The sequence below is a fragment of the Oncorhynchus masou genome, chromosome 5 (genome assembly GCF_036934945.1).
Source record: "Oncorhynchus masou masou isolate Uvic2021 chromosome 5, UVic_Omas_1.1, whole genome shotgun sequence".
NCBI classification, from domain to species: Eukaryota; Metazoa; Chordata; class Actinopteri; order Salmoniformes; family Salmonidae; genus Oncorhynchus; species Oncorhynchus masou.
The window spans coordinates 29,678,415-29,697,718 of NC_088216.1; the positions used below are offsets into that span (position 1 = coordinate 29,678,415).

General features: G+C 43.4%; 2 protein-coding genes across 2 annotated transcripts; one reads left to right on the plus strand and one right to left on the minus strand.

The window, feature by feature from the left end:
* Window positions 1-746: 746 nt before the first annotated feature.
* Window positions 747-9,819, minus strand: LOC135539366 (tRNA pseudouridine synthase Pus10-like). The gene is made up of 18 exons (XM_064965198.1): window positions 9,489-9,819; window positions 8,838-8,970; window positions 8,321-8,587; window positions 7,901-7,987; window positions 7,416-7,450; window positions 5,555-5,669; window positions 5,067-5,143; window positions 4,818-4,863; window positions 4,550-4,614; window positions 4,333-4,418; window positions 3,940-4,065; window positions 3,214-3,270; window positions 3,046-3,122; window positions 2,558-2,613; window positions 2,342-2,459; window positions 2,006-2,148; window positions 1,727-1,826; window positions 747-1,436 (listed from the first exon to the last, which is right to left on the minus strand). The coding sequence occupies exons 2-18, from the start codon at window positions 8,961-8,963 to the stop codon at window positions 1,398-1,400; spliced, it is 1,620 nt and encodes a 539-aa protein (XP_064821270.1). The 5' UTR covers window positions 8,964-8,970; window positions 9,489-9,819; the 3' UTR covers window positions 747-1,397.
* Window positions 9,820-9,934: 115 nt separating this feature from the next.
* Window positions 9,935-16,737, plus strand: LOC135539367 (T-complex protein 1 subunit delta-like). Its single transcript, XM_064965199.1, has 13 exons — window positions 9,935-10,218; window positions 10,707-10,759; window positions 10,864-10,953; window positions 11,210-11,318; window positions 11,578-11,842; window positions 12,555-12,687; window positions 12,885-13,024; window positions 13,288-13,384; window positions 13,501-13,611; window positions 14,491-14,621; window positions 15,581-15,815; window positions 16,233-16,346; window positions 16,564-16,737. Exons 1-13 carry the CDS (start codon window positions 10,095-10,097, stop codon window positions 16,576-16,578), a joined length of 1,617 nt encoding a protein of 538 aa, XP_064821271.1. The 5' UTR covers window positions 9,935-10,094; the 3' UTR covers window positions 16,579-16,737.
* Window positions 16,738-19,304: the final 2,567 nt, after the last annotated feature.

Genomic DNA, 19,304 nt, shown 5'->3' on the forward strand with positions numbered 1-19,304 from the left:
TATTTTTACCCCCCTTCTGATATTTCAATGAGTGTGTTCCCTTTGGAAAGCAATTCCCTAAACAATGTTCAGCAAGGGTCTCATCCAGGGTCATGTTCATTAGGAACCAAACAAAATAAAACAAACCGGGAGGAAGAAACTACTGGCGCATTTCCACTGACAGATTTACCCGTGTTTTACCCAAAAGGCTCAGCCTTCTTTTTCCATCTACACGGGCCGTTACCAGTCTCACTGGGCCTAGCTTGCATTTACATAATGGCAAACTCTGAACTTAAACACCTCAAAAAGCACCAGTCTTGAACGATGCAAAGGTCTGTGACTCTGCTCACCACAAGTCTTTAGTGTCACTCTCCTGATGGAGACGGAGAGCTTACATTAAAGGGATACGTTGGAATTTTGCCAGAGGCCTTTATCTACTTTCCCAGAATCACATGAACTCATTGATACCATTTTTCTCTCTCTCCAGTATGAAGGAAGAAAGAAGTAGTTTCATAAACCAATACTAACTAGCGTTAGCACAGTGACTGGGAAACTATGGGTATCTGCTACCCATACACTTCCAGTCATTGTGCTAACGCTAGTTAGCAACTCCCTTCAAATGGCACAAAGGGACATAAAAATGTTATCCACGAGTTCCTGTGATTCCGGGGCAGTAGATCCTGAAGTTTCCCTTTAACATAAAACACTGTTGTGGACTTGATAAAAATGAAGCAACATTTTTGGTTTTCTGTTCCAAAAAGTATTCATTGTGTGCACAACAACATGACCCAGGCCTTTATTTGGATGGGATGTACAATGGGGAACATTATACTGATGGGAGACATCACAATCAAATATTCTCATTCATACAAAAAAGTATAGCATTACTTTTGCCTATGGGACAATCCATGGGTAAACAATAGATTTTAAGGCTGAACAAAAACCTCTAAATCAACAGAGGAAAATACACACAAAATACTGACCATATACTACCGCGATGCTCTATAAAAGGGCTGTTCAATGTCTGTCCTGGAGGGCTGAAACACTTCTGCTTTTCATCCTCTCCTAATAAGGGACTAATTCAGACTTGGGACACCAGGGTGCAATTAACTTGGATTGTAGTTATATCCATCAGCAGTGCCATTCACACCCAGTCCCTGCTATGGCTCTCAAATACATGTATATCTAAGATCAGTTCAAGGCCTCAGCTTAGTACACGTGCTGCACAGATTCAGTCATTTCAAAATCATCAGTATTGACCTCAAGAAAAACAAACAAATATATTGACACTATCCATATCATCTAGAGATCAGTGGAACTGAGCTAAACAGAGTTGGTGGTGGTCCAATTGGAAAAGGTATGGCCCATCAGAACTAGGGCTCCTTTTGGCATCCCCAACAGCATCAGTGAGACGAGGCTCACTCCGGGATGGAGGGTGGCCAGTCCACATCTACAGACTGAGGAACACACAGAGAGAGAACGACTAAACTCAGAAGAACCCTTTTGAGTCACCTGCATGTTCAATCATAATTCGGCAATTTCCTATATTTGTTTCCTTAGCTTGAAAGCACAGACTGCTTTCAATTTAAGGAAACCAATATCGAAATAAGTAAAATCGCTTTATCCCTTTAAATGATTCACTTTTCAACTGTCTCAATATTTTCAATACAAAAATCCCCGTGCACTGCGTCTTATTTAATATCCCACAAAAAGCTAGATACATTTGTCAACTTTCTAAAATGCCCACCTCAACGTCCAGCTCTAGGATATCAGTCTCAGTCTTCAGCAGATCACACAGATTGGGTTTGGTGCGACCAAAGTCTCCGTGGACAAACTCCTTGATGTAACTGGGAACAGCTAAGGTAAAAGACATCCGGTGAGTTGTTCAAGATAAAACAATCTAATGTGTTATTGTGTATGTGTATATAACTGTGAATGTGTCTCAACCTTAACACCTCCCTTGTGTGGGTTTGTGTATGACTATTGGTGTATCGCACTGTTTCGCTTCGTTCTGTGTAAAGGATACGTCCCTGCCTGCGTGCGCAGCTTCAGGTGGAAGTGATGCGCGTCCAGGAAACATGTACTCATGGTGTGGATGACGCGCTCTCTGACGGCCAGCGGCCTGCGATGCAACACTCTTAGTGGCGTCTTCTGAGCTAGCTTCAACTCCTATATGACCAAGCCAAAGAATATCAACACATACCGTAGGTAGGCAGAACTTTATTTTAAGGTACTGTTTACACTGAATGAGTAAACCAAAGATTATAGAACACATACCATAAAATAAACTACAACCAAGATGTTTAACCACTGATTTTATATGCAAATATAATGTCATTTAAAAATAGCATTTAACACTCACTTTGGTTTCCTCTAAGAACGTGATGTCGTCTTTGTTGATGGCTTTCTGGGTCCATATGAGGGCGGTGTACGACTTGGTCTTGTCCTCCTCACCCTCCTTCATGTGGCCCATAGCATCTCTACACACACGCACCCACACACAAACAGTATGACCTGTCAGCATCATTCTTAGGTCTCTGGACAGAAGTGAGACCCATTTTTCTACTGCGTCGCTCACCTGCTTACGATCTGTAGATCTCGTACTCGGATTTTGTCAGAGGACTGGTTGATGGTCTATCAGAAGAAAAGATAGGGCTGTGGTCAAGTCCTGTGTGTGTGTGACCCTGCAAGAGACGCTGTGTGTGTGTGACCCTGCAGAGACGCTGTGTGTGTGACCCTGCAAGAGACGCTGTGTGTGTGACCCTGCAGAGACGGTGTGTGTGACCCTGCAAGAGACGCTGTGTGTGTGTGACCCTGCAGAGACGCTGTGTGTGTGACCCTGCAAGAGACGCTGTGTGTGTGACCCTGCAGAGACGGTGTGTGTGACCCTGCAAGAGACGCTGTGTGTGTGACCCTGCAAGAGACGCTGTGTGTGTGACCCTGCAGAGACGGTGTGTGTGACCCTGCAAGAGACGCTGTGTGTGTGTGACCCTGCAGAGACGCTGTGTGTGTGTGACCCTGCAGAGACGCTGTGTGTGTGACCCTGCAGAGACGCTGTGTGTGTACCTCCTGCAGCTGTCGGACCTCTGCCTTATTGAACCTGGCTCTGTGAGGATTTAGCAGCTCCAGTGCAAACGGACGACCTGCAAAGCGGGAGACACCTCCGTTACACCCCACATTGACGGAAACAAGGACTGAGGATGTGTGGACATACATGTATGTTGTGTGTCTGACCATTTCCAAGTGTCCGCACATCCACATCCTCCCTTCCTGAGGAGGAGAAATTAAACCCTGCGAAGACCAGAAGGACAAGAGGAGAAAGACATTACTTGAGATACCAGATTCATTCACCAGTGTGTTCTTTTGGATCTGTCTTTCTCATTGACTTAGATAGACATTGGATCATTGCATCTGTCCCATTATGGCATCAGTGAGAGCATGGGCAGTGCCATTTAGGCCATCTCTTTTGAATTAGTCAATTTTCTTCTTCTACTACTTCTATGAATTGGCAAAAGAACTGAAAGGGTGCATACTGTTACCTGTAGTGTGTTTGAGCAGGTATGAAGCCAAGGTTGCTGATTGACTACCACCTGCAGCTATGGCATGTTTGCTCACCAGTATAATTCATTGGCTAATCCCTTCTGATGACCTGGATGGAATCATGTGATTCTTCATTAACCCATAGGAAGTCCCACCAGTTGACTACTTCAAAATGGTGAAAGTTCAATGGCGCTGCCCATGCTCAAACAGGCTTTTGTGCCCTCTACCTATCTCTATGGTCTGTCTATCACAATGTAATAATTTGTAGAGCCTACCAGGTTCCATAAGGAGAAAACAGAAACAGAGCGAAACAAGGAGGTTCTACTTGAACTCATCCAATAAGCACACATATTTTTGTTTCCTGTTGCAAGACATTTTGCTACGGTTTGGCCTTCTGAACACCACCCAGTATACGCTCACCCTCGGCCCGGAAAGAGGAGAGGAGGGGGGCAGCGATTAGCTCCTCCACCGAGGACTCCATCCTCCTCTCTCCGTCAATCACCCAGGGGGTCTGGGGCAGGGTGCGGGAGAACTTGTTGTACCTCCCTAAAAACACAGGGACAAACATAAAGGAGTCAATTCAAACCCTAAAATCCCAAGGCGCGAAGGGTTAATCCTAACTTTTCCTTACTTAGTCATGTATTGATGTCAATGGGGGACTAAGTGAAAATTTGACTTACCGAAGTGGATGTTAGGATTTGCCCCCAACTGAATACATTCCTGACGTGTAAAGTGAACGGACCCCACTCTTGATAATCTGAAAGCCCTCCTTTGGTTCAAATCATCCAAAAGGGATGTCATAAACAACCTTACCCGCCACAAATACAGAAACGTGAAGACACTGGACGTCTTGAGCGATGCATTTGCTCGCTGGCCTTGAAGGGGGACAGGGGAACTTTCTAGAGAGAGAAAATAAATATCATTAAGCAATACATGTAGTTAGATTGTGAGTTCCCTCAAAAGAGTGAAGACAGAGAAACAGTAAAAAAAGAAGAAGAAAAAAAAAAGCAAGAATAACGTGATTACTTACTTTAGAAACTTCTCATCAGAAACCTTCTCGAGGGCTTTGACCACAGCCATTCTAGTGAAGACATTCTGTTGTGAGACAATAAACTAGAGATCAGAGAAAAGACAATAACACAGAGAGATATGGAACGACAAAGAATGAGCAGTATGTCGCCATTGGTAACAAAACAATTGGACGAAGACATTTATAGAACTTATCAAAACCATTTATACCAACGACCCATTTTGCTCAAATGTCACGTGACATGGCTTCAATTGGCTTTTTCACTCACCTGTTTGTTCTTCGTTGGTCTGAAGCAGTCTGAACAGATGCCAGCCCTGATTGCAAGAATAAAGCAGAGAAGTAGAATGTAGTTTCATAAAAATGCTACATTACATTCAATATTACATGTATTTTGCTATCAGTCAGTCAATAATTCCCTCAGCAAGTCCGTCCATCCATCCATCCCTCCATCCACCTAGCTGTCTAGTCAATCTATTCATCTTTTCTATTCCCTGAGTAGTGTGATTGGAGGACTTACAGGAAGTGGCAGTCTGAGTCTGTCTCTGGGTGTGTAAACCCCACGCCCACCTCAAACTGTTCAGTTTGTCGATTGATCTGTGGGATGAAGAGGAAAATAAAATGTAATAAAAATAGAACAAAAAAAACCCAGAATAAAAATGAAATCCCTTCAGGAATTCATATAATTTTGTCACTTACATGTTATCTATTTGCCTTTATTTTACCAGGGTAAGTTTACTGAGAGAACACTTATCACAGTACTAGCCTGAGTGCAAGTCGGTTTGTGCCGCCATGTTAACTCCCGGTCATGTTTTTCTTGTCAATAGCAATTGACTTGACAAGGCCACAAACAGATCTGGTACCAGGCTAGCTCATTACAGGTTATTGCTATAGACACAAGTAATGCATTATATTGTAACTGTATGACAAGTCTTTTTCAACAGCGGTGTCTGACCCATCAGCAAGTGAGGCTACTGTATGGATACTTCCGGGTCATGGGTCACTGACCTTGGTCACCACAGGTATGCCCCCCAGCTCTTTGGACACCAGACCCTGCATGGTCCACTTGAAAGCCTCCTTCACCTGGATGACATCATCCATATCGAGGCACATAGACTTCTCCCTGTTTGGTAACAAATTCAACATAATTAATTAAAGTATTAAAAACACCCTCGAGGTCGATGTCCGTGCCCTGTCAGTTTAATCTAGAGATACTGTTTTTTTGCATTGGATGCGCCTTGATCCATCACTTCCGTATCGGAGGTGAAAGGTGACAGAACTAGAGCAGTGTTTGTCAGACCATGAGACTTCGGCCTACTCACAAAATTGTCTGTAGTGTCTGAACGGTTTATTACTCTGTGGAAAGATGAGACTCTCACGAACACAATGGTGTTCTCCGTTTTACTCTACGACCCCCACAAGCGTCTTGGGACTCGTCTGAAGTCGGTACAGCAGATCTTCAACTTCTGTCTGTAGCGTCCGAACAGTTTGGGCTACACACTAATTTTATTTATTATTTATTTTATTTTACCTTTATTTAACCAGGTAGGCCAGTTGAGAACAAGTTCTCATTTACCACTGCAACCTGGGGCCAAGATAAATCAAAGCAGTGTGACAAAAACAACAACACAGAGTTATACATGGGATAAACAAAGGTACAGTCAATAACACAATAGAAAAATCTATGTACAGTGTGTGGAAAAGTAGAAGAGTAGGGAGGTAAGGCAATAAATAGGCCATAGAGGTGAAATAATTTCAATTTAGCATTAACACTAGAGTGATAGATGTGCAGATGATGATGTGCAAGTAGAGATACTGGGGTGCAAAAAAAAAAATATGGGGATGAGGTAGTTGGGTGTGCTATTTACAGATGGGCTGTGTACAGGTACAGTGAATGGTAAGCTGCTCTGACAGCTGATGCTTAAAGTTAGTGAGGGAGATATAAGTCTGCAGCTTCAGTGATTTTTGCAATTCGTTCCAGTCATTGGTAGCAGAGAACTGGAAGAAAAGGCGGCCAAAGTAGGTTTTGGCTTTGGGGATGACCAGTGAAATATACCTGCTGGAGCACGTGCTACGGGTGGGTGTTGCTATGGTGACCAGTGAGCCGAGATAAGGCGGGGCTTTACCTAGCAAAGACTTATAGATGACCTGGAGCCAGTGGGTTTGGCGACGAATGCTAATGCAGAACGCCACAGGATGATTTTTGTGCTGGTCAAGGGGAATCAAGTTTGGAGTGATTCTCAGGAACACATACATGTCGGTTGTTTTGCTCTAGGACGTCCAGAGGCCTCACAAGACTTGTCGGATGGTCCCCCCCCGTACAAGTTGAAAAAAAATGAATGGAAGTATATATGGAGAATGTTTAGTGCCAAAAATAACAACAAATGTTTCTTGATCTTTCTTATATCTCTCAGATATTGGACAGACACTTCAGAACAAACTTCCTTTAGATTTATTTTGTGGGGAACTATCTGTTGTTCCATGTAGTGAATCTGTTATTCAATGTGTTTGTATGGGCTAATAGCAGTATGGCCAGATAGCATTTTTCATTTAAAAATGTTTTAAATATATTTTTGGGATACTTCCAGGGGTCTTACAATTCAAAATCAAATAGCTAAATGATCCTTGATATGACCTTCTTAAAACAATTCCATATAGCTTAGTAGAACCCAGCCCTCCCTCGACTTAGACTCTTACGGGTTAAGACATGACGTTATAAAAGGTAACGTGAAAGATGTGTGGTCATAATATAGTATAGCATACTGTAATATTTCAATGTGATGATACTTTGAGATTAGAATGATTTCTTGAACGGAGAGAAATTAGGCTAGATAGATGGATGGATGCCACTCTGGTGTAGCGAACTTACCTCACTTCCTTCTTTACATGCAGCCAACAAGAGTGCTGTAGGAGTGTGGCAGAGAGAGAGGAGGGTACATGTTCAGAAATGAGTAACCCCCTGTCTGTTTACAAGCATCCGTCATGCACACCCTAATGGGAGTGCTACATCTGTAGAAACAATGGCTCTTGCGATTGCACTTCAGTCTACTCTGGATGCAGTAACACTAACTTTGAGGTAACTATGCTCTCTAATGGCCAACCCAGGGACATGATACTGCATTATTGACTGTATCGAAGTCTCGCACTGCCACACATCACCCTGTATAGAACGACTCGGGTCCAGGCTTGACTGACAAGAGTAGCTATGACAGAATCAACTGAGGTTGAAATAATCATACTTTTCTATTGAATGGAAGTTGTTTTGAGACAAACCATTTGGATATACTGTAAGCTGATAGGTAGACAATTGCAGTACATCAGTTATCAGCCAAGGCCTACAATGTAACCACTAACCTCTCTGACAGACAGCTGGGCCGGTAGGGAGACGGACAGTACCATCGTGTCAAACTGGTAGTTTTTGGCCTTCACCACCTCCGATATCTGCACACACACACAAAAACAGTTTCATGAATCCCCCCCCCAAATTCCAGTGTTGGTTCTGGCCTCAAGCTGTGGTATTTGAGGCATATTCTGGTAGCCTGGAGCATTGATTGATGATGATGATGATGGGGTATTTGATCACTAGGCAGGTACTAAGGCCTTTCATTTCATTTTAATCTTCAAGGTTGTGTCCTAAAATGGTACCCTATTATCTATATAGTGCACTACTTTTGACCAGGGTGTCATTTGGGACACACATAAAGACATACATAGTCATAGGTGTAAAACAACAGTGGCTCCTAATGCAATAGGATTAATAGTGACCAAACACACCTTTATGGCATAGGCTTCATCACAGAACTGCTGTAGAACTCCCAGGCACACCACACACACGTCCGAGTCCGCTGGCTCGACGTCGCCTTCCTCCATCACTGTGGCAACCACAGCAGAGTTGCCTTCTGATTGGACGTCCGTCTCTGCGGCATCCATCTTCATTTTTTTACTAGGGGGGTCTTCTTTGTGCTGCTCCAGCACAGCTGCATCTTGGGATTCGTTATTCTCTGAATCATTGACGAAAGCACAAAGTTCCCTTGCTGTATCCTGAGCATGACAAACAGAAGAACATCATTCAGCAACAGAAAATATATTAAAATGTCTGCCAGCAGTTCAGTTCACCAAATATATGACAGCAAGTTAGATCATGGGTACAATTCTTCTAAAGGAGCACACCAAGGCTACCTACAAAAAGGAGAGCTACTTATAATTGTCTTTGCACTTGTATCTCTGGAATGTCTGTATGTCTGTCCCTGCTTTAAGTGCAAAGACAATACAATGCAGCAAGAGCACTGGCCTCATAAGACTGGCGGTAGGCCGACTGCACACCCAAGCAGCAGAACCTCAGGACACAGCGGGCGCAGCATCCTGCTTCCAGCAGCTTCTTCACTATTGGTCTATCTTTCTCCTTCAAGGGCAACATAATACTGCTGTAAAATGGACAGAGATCATAGATTAATGAGATCAGTAAGAAATTTGAATGGACAGTCATGTCTGGCAAACCCACTACAAGTTAGCTGACAGTAGAATCAGTACTACTGTAAGTTATCTAAGAGTATTATCATATGCACATCGCCATGCTCATAACATATCACACACTGTATGGTGAGGTTACAATCATTGGTAGCTGAAGCTAAACTTGCAAGCACACTTTGCACTACAAATATAGTTATGGGGGGCTATAATCTCTGTTAACCCAGAAGTAAAATGTAATGTGTACTACTGTACAATACTGGACAAGGCTGTTTGCTCTGAGACCTGTGTACACATTGCTAGCACTAGGTCACACTCGCAGCGCTGTGTGGATGTTGATGCATTTCATGTTATGATGTGCAGCTAGCCAATACAGCTAGCTCGCTACTGTAGTTTCTAAAATAGCTATAGCTTTATCTGAGAATACAAATAAGCACAAGCTTGCGAAGCAAAAAACAAGAAGTCATAAACCTACCTTGAATGGCAAATGAATTACAGCATTTGTAAGACAATCAAATGTTTATGTAGAGCGAGAACACAGTTCAGTCAAAGACAGTTTAGAAATTCTGTGGTTCAGTCATTTGGTTTCTCAGCATGCAGCTAACGTTACAGGAACAAGACTACATCAGAGGTAGACACAACTAGTCAAATTAGATAGATTAATCTGTTGATGAGGATGGATTTAATCATTTTGATCAACACCACCGGTCCCTTAATTGTATACAATATCTCTACCAGTATATTTACATGACTGTATATACATATTAATTCGTTAAAATGTACCCCCCAAAAATAGTTTGATGCGCACAGTGCTCTACTAGCCTAGTCTCATCCCACATATAAACCCGCATGGCAAATTGTCAGACAGCTAAATACGTCATATCAAGGCGCCTTCGACGTTGACAAGAGGGTCCTTTTTCTACTAGGGTCGTAATCGGTGGCTCTGGAAGCTTCTGGAAGGAACGAGAGATAAATTCGAATCTGGACCAATCTGAAGTCAAGCAGCCCTTTCTGTGTTTTTGGTTACATCTGTCCCCATCAAAAGTATTTTAATAACATATTCCGAATAAAATAAGTAAGGATGCCTGAAGCAATGGCTGGACCGAAGATGCCAAGTGGTGGGATGAAAAACAAAGGACGAGGGGCATATGTGGACCGTGACAAGCCAGCACAGATTCGGTTCAGTAACATCTCCGCAGGAAAGGGTAAACTACAAATACAGTATTCGTATTTCATTGTTGGACGAATAAATACCTACCCCTGACGCCTGTGTTTGCTCCAGACAGTTGCTGCGACACTCCCTTTGCGAATGAATGAATGGATGCTACTGCTGGCTCAATCTGGGCAGGGCCACCGTTAGCCACAAGTTGGTACCCAGTTAGCACGCTAGAATCTGTTACAGAGCAAATCATGAAGGATGCATGAAGGTTCTAAAGAACATTGGCATTAGTGCGCAATCTAGCTAACTAGCAACAGTGACCAGATCATTATTGTACCCTAGCTTTGTTAGGACCAGCACTTGACAAAATGAACTGTCCTGATGTCATGAGCATCCATTTATGTACTCTTTAACCAATGGAGTATGTTGGAGTCGTCTTGTCCCCCTCAGTAGTCAAGCAGTAAACATTGTCCGTATCCTAGTGCTAGAGGAGTGTCCCCTTTGTGGAAGTAACAGATTTGTTTTGTTTGACAGCTGTCGCTGAATGCATCAGAACCAGCCTTGGCCCTAAGGGCATGGACAAAATGGTAATTAAATGTAGTTATTTACATCGGTACTCTTGACTTCTCTTCACCATCTCTCAAGGTTTGGTCATTTTGTTTGTAACTTAAAGAGGAATTGATTCTTTCAGATTCAGGATGGGAAGGGTGATGTGACCATCACCAACGACGGGGCTACCATCCTGAAACAAATGCAGGTGCTGCACCCTGCGGCCAAGATGGTAAGGTTGAAGATAAGGGAGCTGGGGATATGTTCCCAAGTTTCTGCACTGTCATCAACAATTGTTGTGACATTTTTTGTTGAAATGTTAAATTACTGCTCTAACATCTGGCAAGGCACTGTCATTTTGAGTGATTATTCAAATTTTCTTAAAGGTTATTTCTTAAAGGCATGTTTGGGGAACTTTCCTCTCTAGCGTCTATGTCCCTTTGAAAGATCACCAATATCAGGAGTCTGAAGCTATGTTTGTCTTTCAGATGGTGGAGCTGTCCAAAGCCCAGGATATTGAGGCTGGCGACGGCACAACTTCAGTGGTGGTGATTGCTGGTGCCCTGCTTGACGCATGCGCCAAGTTGCTTCAGAAGGGTAAATGATGAGGAACCAATGGAATCGTTATCAAAAGGACAAATCCCACCCGTCTTGCAGACATAGTTTAAAAAATATATATATATATATTGTTTATGCCAGGCTGTGGCAAAAGCCTGAACAGCACCCTTGAAGCTCTCCTAGGACCAGACAACTGGTTTACACTATAAACTCCTAGACCCGAATCAGTTGTAATCTAACGGAGTCCCTGCATCCAAAAGCTTTAATATAAACTGCCTGTCCTCTCCTTCTCCACCAGGAATCCATCCCACCACAATCTCTGAGTCGTTCCAGAAGGCGGTGGATAAGGGCGTGGAGGTGCTGACAGGCATGAGCCAGCCGGTGCTCCTGAGCGATCGCGAGACACTGCTGAACAGCGCCACCACCTCTCTGTGCTCCAAGGTGGTGTCGCAGTACTCCAGCCTGCTAGCGCCCATGAGCGTGGACGCCGTGATGCGCGTCATCGACCCGGCCACCGCCACCGGCGTGGACCTGCACGATATCCACATTGTCAAGAAGCTGGGGTGAGGAGGGAGGGGAAGGGTGGTGGCACCAGATTATGCACTCACTACTGTAAATTGCTCTGGATAAGGGTGTCTGCTAAATGACAAAAATTACAAACAGGGTTGTTTACAGGATTGACTTCTGGGTCATGTTCATTAGGGCATGCAACAGGAAATGTTAATATGTTTTGCAATGGAAAATTAGCTTATTGATAAAGTCCAGGTAGTCCCTCCCCTTTTGCAGTTCCTTTTCTGCCATTTAGTGCCTAATGAAAACATGATCCAATAGTAATCCATGGGTTACTAATGTATTATCAGTGTCATACTGTTACCATCCCTTCCCTGAAGCTTCCGACAGTTAAAATTTCATTTTGGCTAGGCACATTTTCACTCCCCAGTTCTCTCTCTGTGGGGACATGGACATGTCTGATGTGCCAGATCAATCTCAGGCGGTCAATTAGCAGAATAGCTCCACTTTGCTTTCCCTGCCAGTCACCTTCTGACAATCTATCACATCAAAAACATAGTTGTGTAATCAGCAACACAACCACACTGATGTCCTACTTGAGTGTTTATCAATGGCTTGTGCATCAATAGACACACAATCCACTGATCTCAATCGACGATGCAAATTATTTTGTCATGCTTTCTTGTTAATTACTCAGCCGGGTAGACACTGCTGCCCTTAGACAGATGTTCCACCCATAATAATGTCCTGGGTGTTTCTCTGCAGTGGGACCATTGATGACTGTGAGCTGGTGGATGGCTTAGTGTTGACCCAGAAGGTGGTCAACTCCGGTGTGTCCCGTGTGGAGAAGGCCAAGATCGCCCTCATCCAGTTCTGCTTGTCCCCGCCCAAAACCGACGTAAGTCATCCCAATCACTGACTGTCTCGTTGAAATTGGCTTCCATGTTTGTCAGTCAATGTCCTTGACGTTATGGACTACGACAAGTATTTTATGTTACCTTTTTATCACCCCTCAATCTTCTAATTTTCTTAATTGTTTTGGTCCATCTCAATGTACTTTTTTTTTTTTTGGTTCCTCTTGTGTGTTGTATCCAGATGGACAACCAGATAGTAGTGTCAGACTATGCCCAGATGGACCGCGTGCTGCGCGAGGAGCGCGCCTACATCCTCAACCTCGTCAAACAGATCAAGAAGGCGGGCTGCAACGTCCTGCTCATCCAGAAGTCCATCCTCAGGTAACACCTGATGCATTACTGTCACATTATCACTGTCAAGTCATTATTTCATGTCACTAATGTAATCAATTCACTTTGTCCAATCACTCACAATATCTACAAATGTATTCAATAGAAGGGCAAGCATTAGCGTAATTGCTAGGTGTTCCACTGTGTGTTAGACTCTTCCCGTAGGTGGACCTCTGTCTGCTTCTCTGTTGATTCGATCACTGGATGATGTGCGGATGTAGACATGGTTAAAAAGTAGACCCTACTTCTTTCAGAGATGCTCTGAGCGATCTGGCCCTCCACTTCCTGAATAAGATGAAGATCATGGTGGTCAAGGAGATCGAGAGGGAGGACATTGAGTTCATCTGCAAGGTAAAACAAAAATAATGTTTGATTGGCTTTTACTTTGCTGGTCATGTTCTGTAACAGCCAAATGCTGGCTGACTGATGCTGAGCTAACCTTGCCCCCCCACCTTTCACACCTACAGACTATCGGCACCAAGCCCATCGCCCACATTGATCAGTTCCTTCCTGAGATGATGGGCACCGCCGAGCTGGCAGAGGAGGTCAGCCTGGATGGCTCTGGCAAGCTAGTCAAGGTATGCAAATTCACTTAAAGTAATCGCAATTTGGTTCAAGTAATCTCCCAGGCTTGGATACGGGACTGCTTTCATGCTTCCATCATAACTATGCATGTGGAAGAAAGACGTGTCAAAATACCTAGGTTTTATCCTAATGATAATACCCTTGGAACTAAATGGTCATCAAACAGGCTACATGCAATCCCTAAAATGGTCACTACGTGTATTCCAACCTTGAATGAAAATGTAAATTATTTGCTCTGAATGTTAAATGTAATAACGATTGAATGTTTCAGAAAAGCTTATTCTAACATGCTAACCACACGCGTCGCGTGTAAATGTATTTTGCAATGCTCACGCACATGCTTTTCAGTCATTGCACTCACAATGCTCGCGCTAAAATATAACTTTTTTTCTATTTGAGACCCTGCAAGTCCCACCTCTCCTTTCTCATTGGTTTATAGGGGTATATACCCACGTGGGTGACATAGATGAACTGAGGTCCACAGTCCAGTTAGTGGTGGTAATGCAGCTAAAGTTGGTTTCTAACTGCCACAAAGTCCAAAGAAGAAGCCTGAAGGAGGAGAGATTACTAGAAACCAACTCTGTTTACCCTTTTATCTGTGGATTAATTGTCGGAGTAGAGGACCTTGTGCATTTCAGAAATTACAACCCAATGTTTATCCCAGGACATGTTAGCTAAATTGACATAATTGTTTAATGCTTTTTGACCTGTCCCCAAATGAATATAGTTGGTTCAGAGTTTGTTTTGATATTTCAACCTGCGTATCCTGGTGTGGTCAGCATGTTGCATAATAACTTTGGCATGCTTCTGGTTTCAATTTCCAATTGAAAGTGAATTCATGCTGTTTCTCTCTGGCCTGTTCCTCTCCATAGATCACAGGCTGCACCAACCCCGGTAAGACTGTGAGCATCGTGGTGCGCGGCTCCAACAAGCTGGTGATCGAGGAGGCGGAGCGCTCCATCCACGACGCTCTGTGTGTCATCCGCTGCCTGGTGAAGAAGAGGTGCGTTACTGCAGCCGCTCTGTTCTGCTGTCTGAGCAACACTTGCCTCTGTAGATCCATGTAGATGCATGCAGTGACGTATGTGGAATTATTACATAGAAAAGTAAGCACCAGTCCCTTCAAGCTTTGCCCACTCGTGGCTGTCCGTGTCACAAGTGGCCATTTCCGGGGGACAGAGAGAACCCTCTCTTCAACCTTGGTCAGTGGCTTCACCCCTGGCTCTGGACCTGTTGAGAGGAACATACTCCTGAAAGACTGCAACTACACCTAAAATAGCTGTGACGGATGTGCACCTTTTTAAAGAGTTTAACAGATCTTGTGTTCGATCCCAATAGATCTTGAAACCAACCATAGATATTTATGTTTTGATATCATCCAGTTTTGTCAGATCTAATTCCTTTTTATTACAGACGAGGGGGGGGGGGCCCAAAGTATCTACCAGCTTAGTAATTTCCTAATAATCATTTTCTATACATTCATTAAATTCCTTCTTTGGTTAACTTCTATCAGTGGGGTTCATCCCCATATCCTTCACTCAATCTGATCTGAAAATGTAGTATATGTTAGCGCTTTAGCCTCGAGCTTTGACAATAAACCAATAACGATCGACTCTGACAATACCAACCACTTATCGTGGGCATTATGCAGTTCCTTACTGTAGGTAGCCTATACTGGACATGTGAATTTTGACATAAAATAAGTTTGATAATATGGGTGGCTGCTTAATGGGACTATTTATCTACAACATTTAAACTATAGGTTTTAAAGGGGTAATACAAACAGTGGTTCACAAGGTTGTAAATGTATCATTAACATATATTAATAAAGTTAATTTATTGATTTATGGATTTTTGTCCCTATCGCCCACTCTACTACAGCATATTTGCTTTCACCAGTTTATCAGAATGGGGGGGACACTTTTGTTCAATCTCTATACCTTGACTTTCTCTCCCTCCCAGGGCTCTGATCGCCGGTGGCGGCGCCCCTGAGATCGAGCTGGCTTTGCGTCTGGCTGAGTACTCCCGCACGCTGCCAGGCATGGAGGCGTACTGCGTGAGGGCCTACGCAGACGCTCTGGAGGTTGTTCCGTCCACACTGGCCGAGAACGCTGGCCTCAACCCCATCTCCACTGTTACAGAGCTCCGCAATAGGCACGCCCAAGGCGAGAAGACTGCCGGGATCAATGTCCGCAAGGTACGGCCCTACCACACTCTCCTGGATTCTGTTTTGTTTTATGCTTATTTTCACCCTGCCATAGTTTGTTCAGCGTTGCATCCTGAGAACCTTCAGATTTTGAACAAATGTGACTCTCCTGAGGCTAGAGGCACGCCTTGACAACACCACATTGTCCTGGTGTGCTCGCAGTAAACTTATTTGCCTATTCATTGACTGTAGTCTCTTGTGGCCCAGCCATTCACCAGCTCGATACAGAACCATCATTTGAGTGTCGTTCAGATTTACATTACTGCAGTTGCATACCAGATATGGGATTGTTTATCATGTAGAATGGTGATTTTACTTGTCTCCTCTAATTACATCTCTGCATTGTTTGAAATGTTTCACATCTGGTTAAACACCCCTGGGGTAATGATCTCCCCATTCCTCTCTCAGGGTGGTATCTCCAACATTCTAGAGGAGCTGGTGGTGCAGCCTCTGCTGGTGTCTGTCAGCGCTCTGACCCTCGCCACCGAGACGGTCCGCAGCATTCTTAAAATTGATGACGTGGTAAGAGACCAGACCACCCTCTTGTGCCACTGGTGGAGATCTCCACCAGATCTATCCCATTCAACCTGCATTATATCTTGTATGCCTTTTTTAAATTATGATTTTATTTTTTTAGTATGGAGCAGAAAAAACACACATTGCTCTAATTATTGAAAGACCCCCCCCTTCACTTAAATTGTTCTTTATATGGTAGTAATATTTTACCCTTGTCTTGCAGGTGAACACCCGATAAGGAGTTGTGAGAAGATTTGTCAATGTAGCAGTGTGTTACTGCACATGCTTGTGCCACAGGGAATCATAGGACTGGCTGTTTGCAAAGACCCGTATGTCCAGAAGTCCTCTGTAGTTGATGCATTCTGTAATTTAATAAAAGTTTTTTTTTTTGACACGCCATGTCTTGTCTTTGTGTTTTTTTTTGTGTACTTCCTTGGGCTCCCTCTGACTGACCCCACTGATGAGCAGTTCATATTTAAATCTCAGGCTCGTGTCACCAACGGCATGGTGTTAACGACAGGTGGCGTTGGCAGTCAACTACCAAAACCAGGGTTGACAGTTATCACCATTCTACATTTTTAATACATAAATCAATCTGTGGGTCATGATGTATTTTATGCCTATAAAAACTTGTGACTGAAAGTTATCAATTTAGAAATGGAATGAAGTGTTGACTATAGTTTTTAAATTCAATGTTTTTGGCATGAATAATCTGGGGGAGAAATTATGGGAGCATTTTAAAGCCACTGCTAAAACTTGAATTTGAGAGGTGTCATAGGGTCCAATTCTAAGATTAGGCCCATAATTGTTGGTGCAAAAGTAGGAGGTCCCTTACTGGGCAGAAAGGAATTTTGCTTTAATTTGACTTCAATGTTGCAATCATTATGCTGCCTATAGTAGGAAACAAGAGTTTCTTACTAATATGACACCTGTTATAACACATGGCAGAACCCCACAATTGTTACTATAAAAATAATACCTTTTGAAAATAATTCAATATTCCTGTAGAAGAGTGAGAACACTTGAGCTTTGGAAACGAAGTGTTTTCATAAATTCATGGCGGGCCTCGTTTCGCTGGAGCAGTGTAAAATAAGCTTTCTGTCAATGACCCAGCTTTAAAGAATTTTGTACATTTACATAATTTTCAGCATTTCATGGCCCACCTAGAGTGGCCTCTTTCCCCTGCTGTATTGCAGTCAGTGATGTCTTAGTAGCTGTTCATGGTCCTGAAATCAAAGATACCCAGCATTTCCAAACTTCAGAAAGTTCCCATTATTTGGCTCGTTCAGCCTGTCGGTGGTCCCACGTAACGCAATATTATGGGTGGCAGTTACGCGTATCAGGGCTATGAGCCTCTTCCTGATGTGGCTCAGCCTGCCATAACATATCCCGTAAATATGCATTTAAATCTTGTTTTTTGTTCCTGTTATTTGTCTGGGTCTCAGATATTAGGGTCTCCCCTGGCATTGTTAGGAGGCGTGACCACCTGTTCTTGTCCACCCAGAGAGCTGTCATCATCCGTGGAAGTGTAAGGCTCGGACTCCGGTTTGCCCTCTTCGCTGCTAGAACCAGCCAACGGGCTAGTCCGTCTCTGCGATTGAACGGCCTGTCCTTGGAGGCTGCTTGTTCTCCACACTGGCTGATGGACATTGCTGCCAGCAGATACATTTCATCAGCGAATCTCTTTAGTTTTTATATATTTTCGCATCCTGATAGTTTTTGTCTCTGAAAATTTCTGTAGTTTTGTTAGAGTTGCGTAAATTCGAATCTGGTATCAGGATAAATATAACGAGTCACCGATTGTATACTATGTATTTTTTATTAGCTAAGTAATAAATGGCAAATGCAACTTTCGTATATACGGGCGCACTGTAATACCACGCAGGGCAGAACAGAGAACTGACAGGATGTATGTAAACAGTGTTCTTATACTGTAATGGACATAGGCCAACAGACGGGTTGGAACTATCACAGTAGAAGCTGGGCGTGGTTTAAACTTGCTCAGCCTATTGCAGGCGCTCAGGCGGGTCCACTCCTCTTGGCGCTTTTTGGAGTCCTCCCTCCGTCGATGAATAGATTCTTAATCTTCTGGTATCGCAGCCTAGTTATAACAGTTGCTCAGTTCATGCTATTGTGTTGTTCAGTATTTTTCCATCTCAGTTAAACCTCGTGATCACCACCCCTCCCTATGCCTGCTTAACCGCAACTTTGTAAGATACAGCAAGTCACACCATGTGCTCAATATTGTTACATACAAACACAAGGACAAAGCATCTGCTGGGCTGTTATCTAGTTTTCAACATGCAGGCCACACCATGTTACTCAGTTACTGTCACACACACGGACAAGATGCAAGCAGTTGTTTAATCTCATAATGATGCTCCAGTGCACAAATGCAGATACCTCACACAACCAACATCAGATAATATTTAATCATATATATGGTAATGGATATAATGTAAAACACAGAATCCCACAGTTTACTTTCAGATAAAATGATTTCCTCTAGTAGCTAGCTAATGTTAGCAGGCTAGGTTAGCCTACTGCCCTAGTCATTAATCCTCTTCATCACACACAAACAAAAAAACAATACAATAATTTAATTGGCAGATAAAGAAATAAAAAAATGTTTCACAATTGGATAATCCTGTAAAAACACACGTATCACCATAGCGACCAAGGATAGTGGGAGTGAACTTCGGGAGAAGCAGGAATGGGGTGGGGGCGGGAACTGCAGCAACTGCTACCAGTAGGTGGCTGGGGCAAGGCACCCCTAATCTTGCCTAATGGGAGGGCCGGCCCTGGTGTCGGATGAGAGGAGTGAGAAGCAAACTGCTCCTGGTGGAGATACTTTAGCATGCAGTGCTGCTTATCCCGCCAGTTCAGCATTTTTATTTATTTTATTTAACAAATTCATATTCACAATGACGGCCTAGGAACAGTGGGTTAACTGCCTTGTTCAGC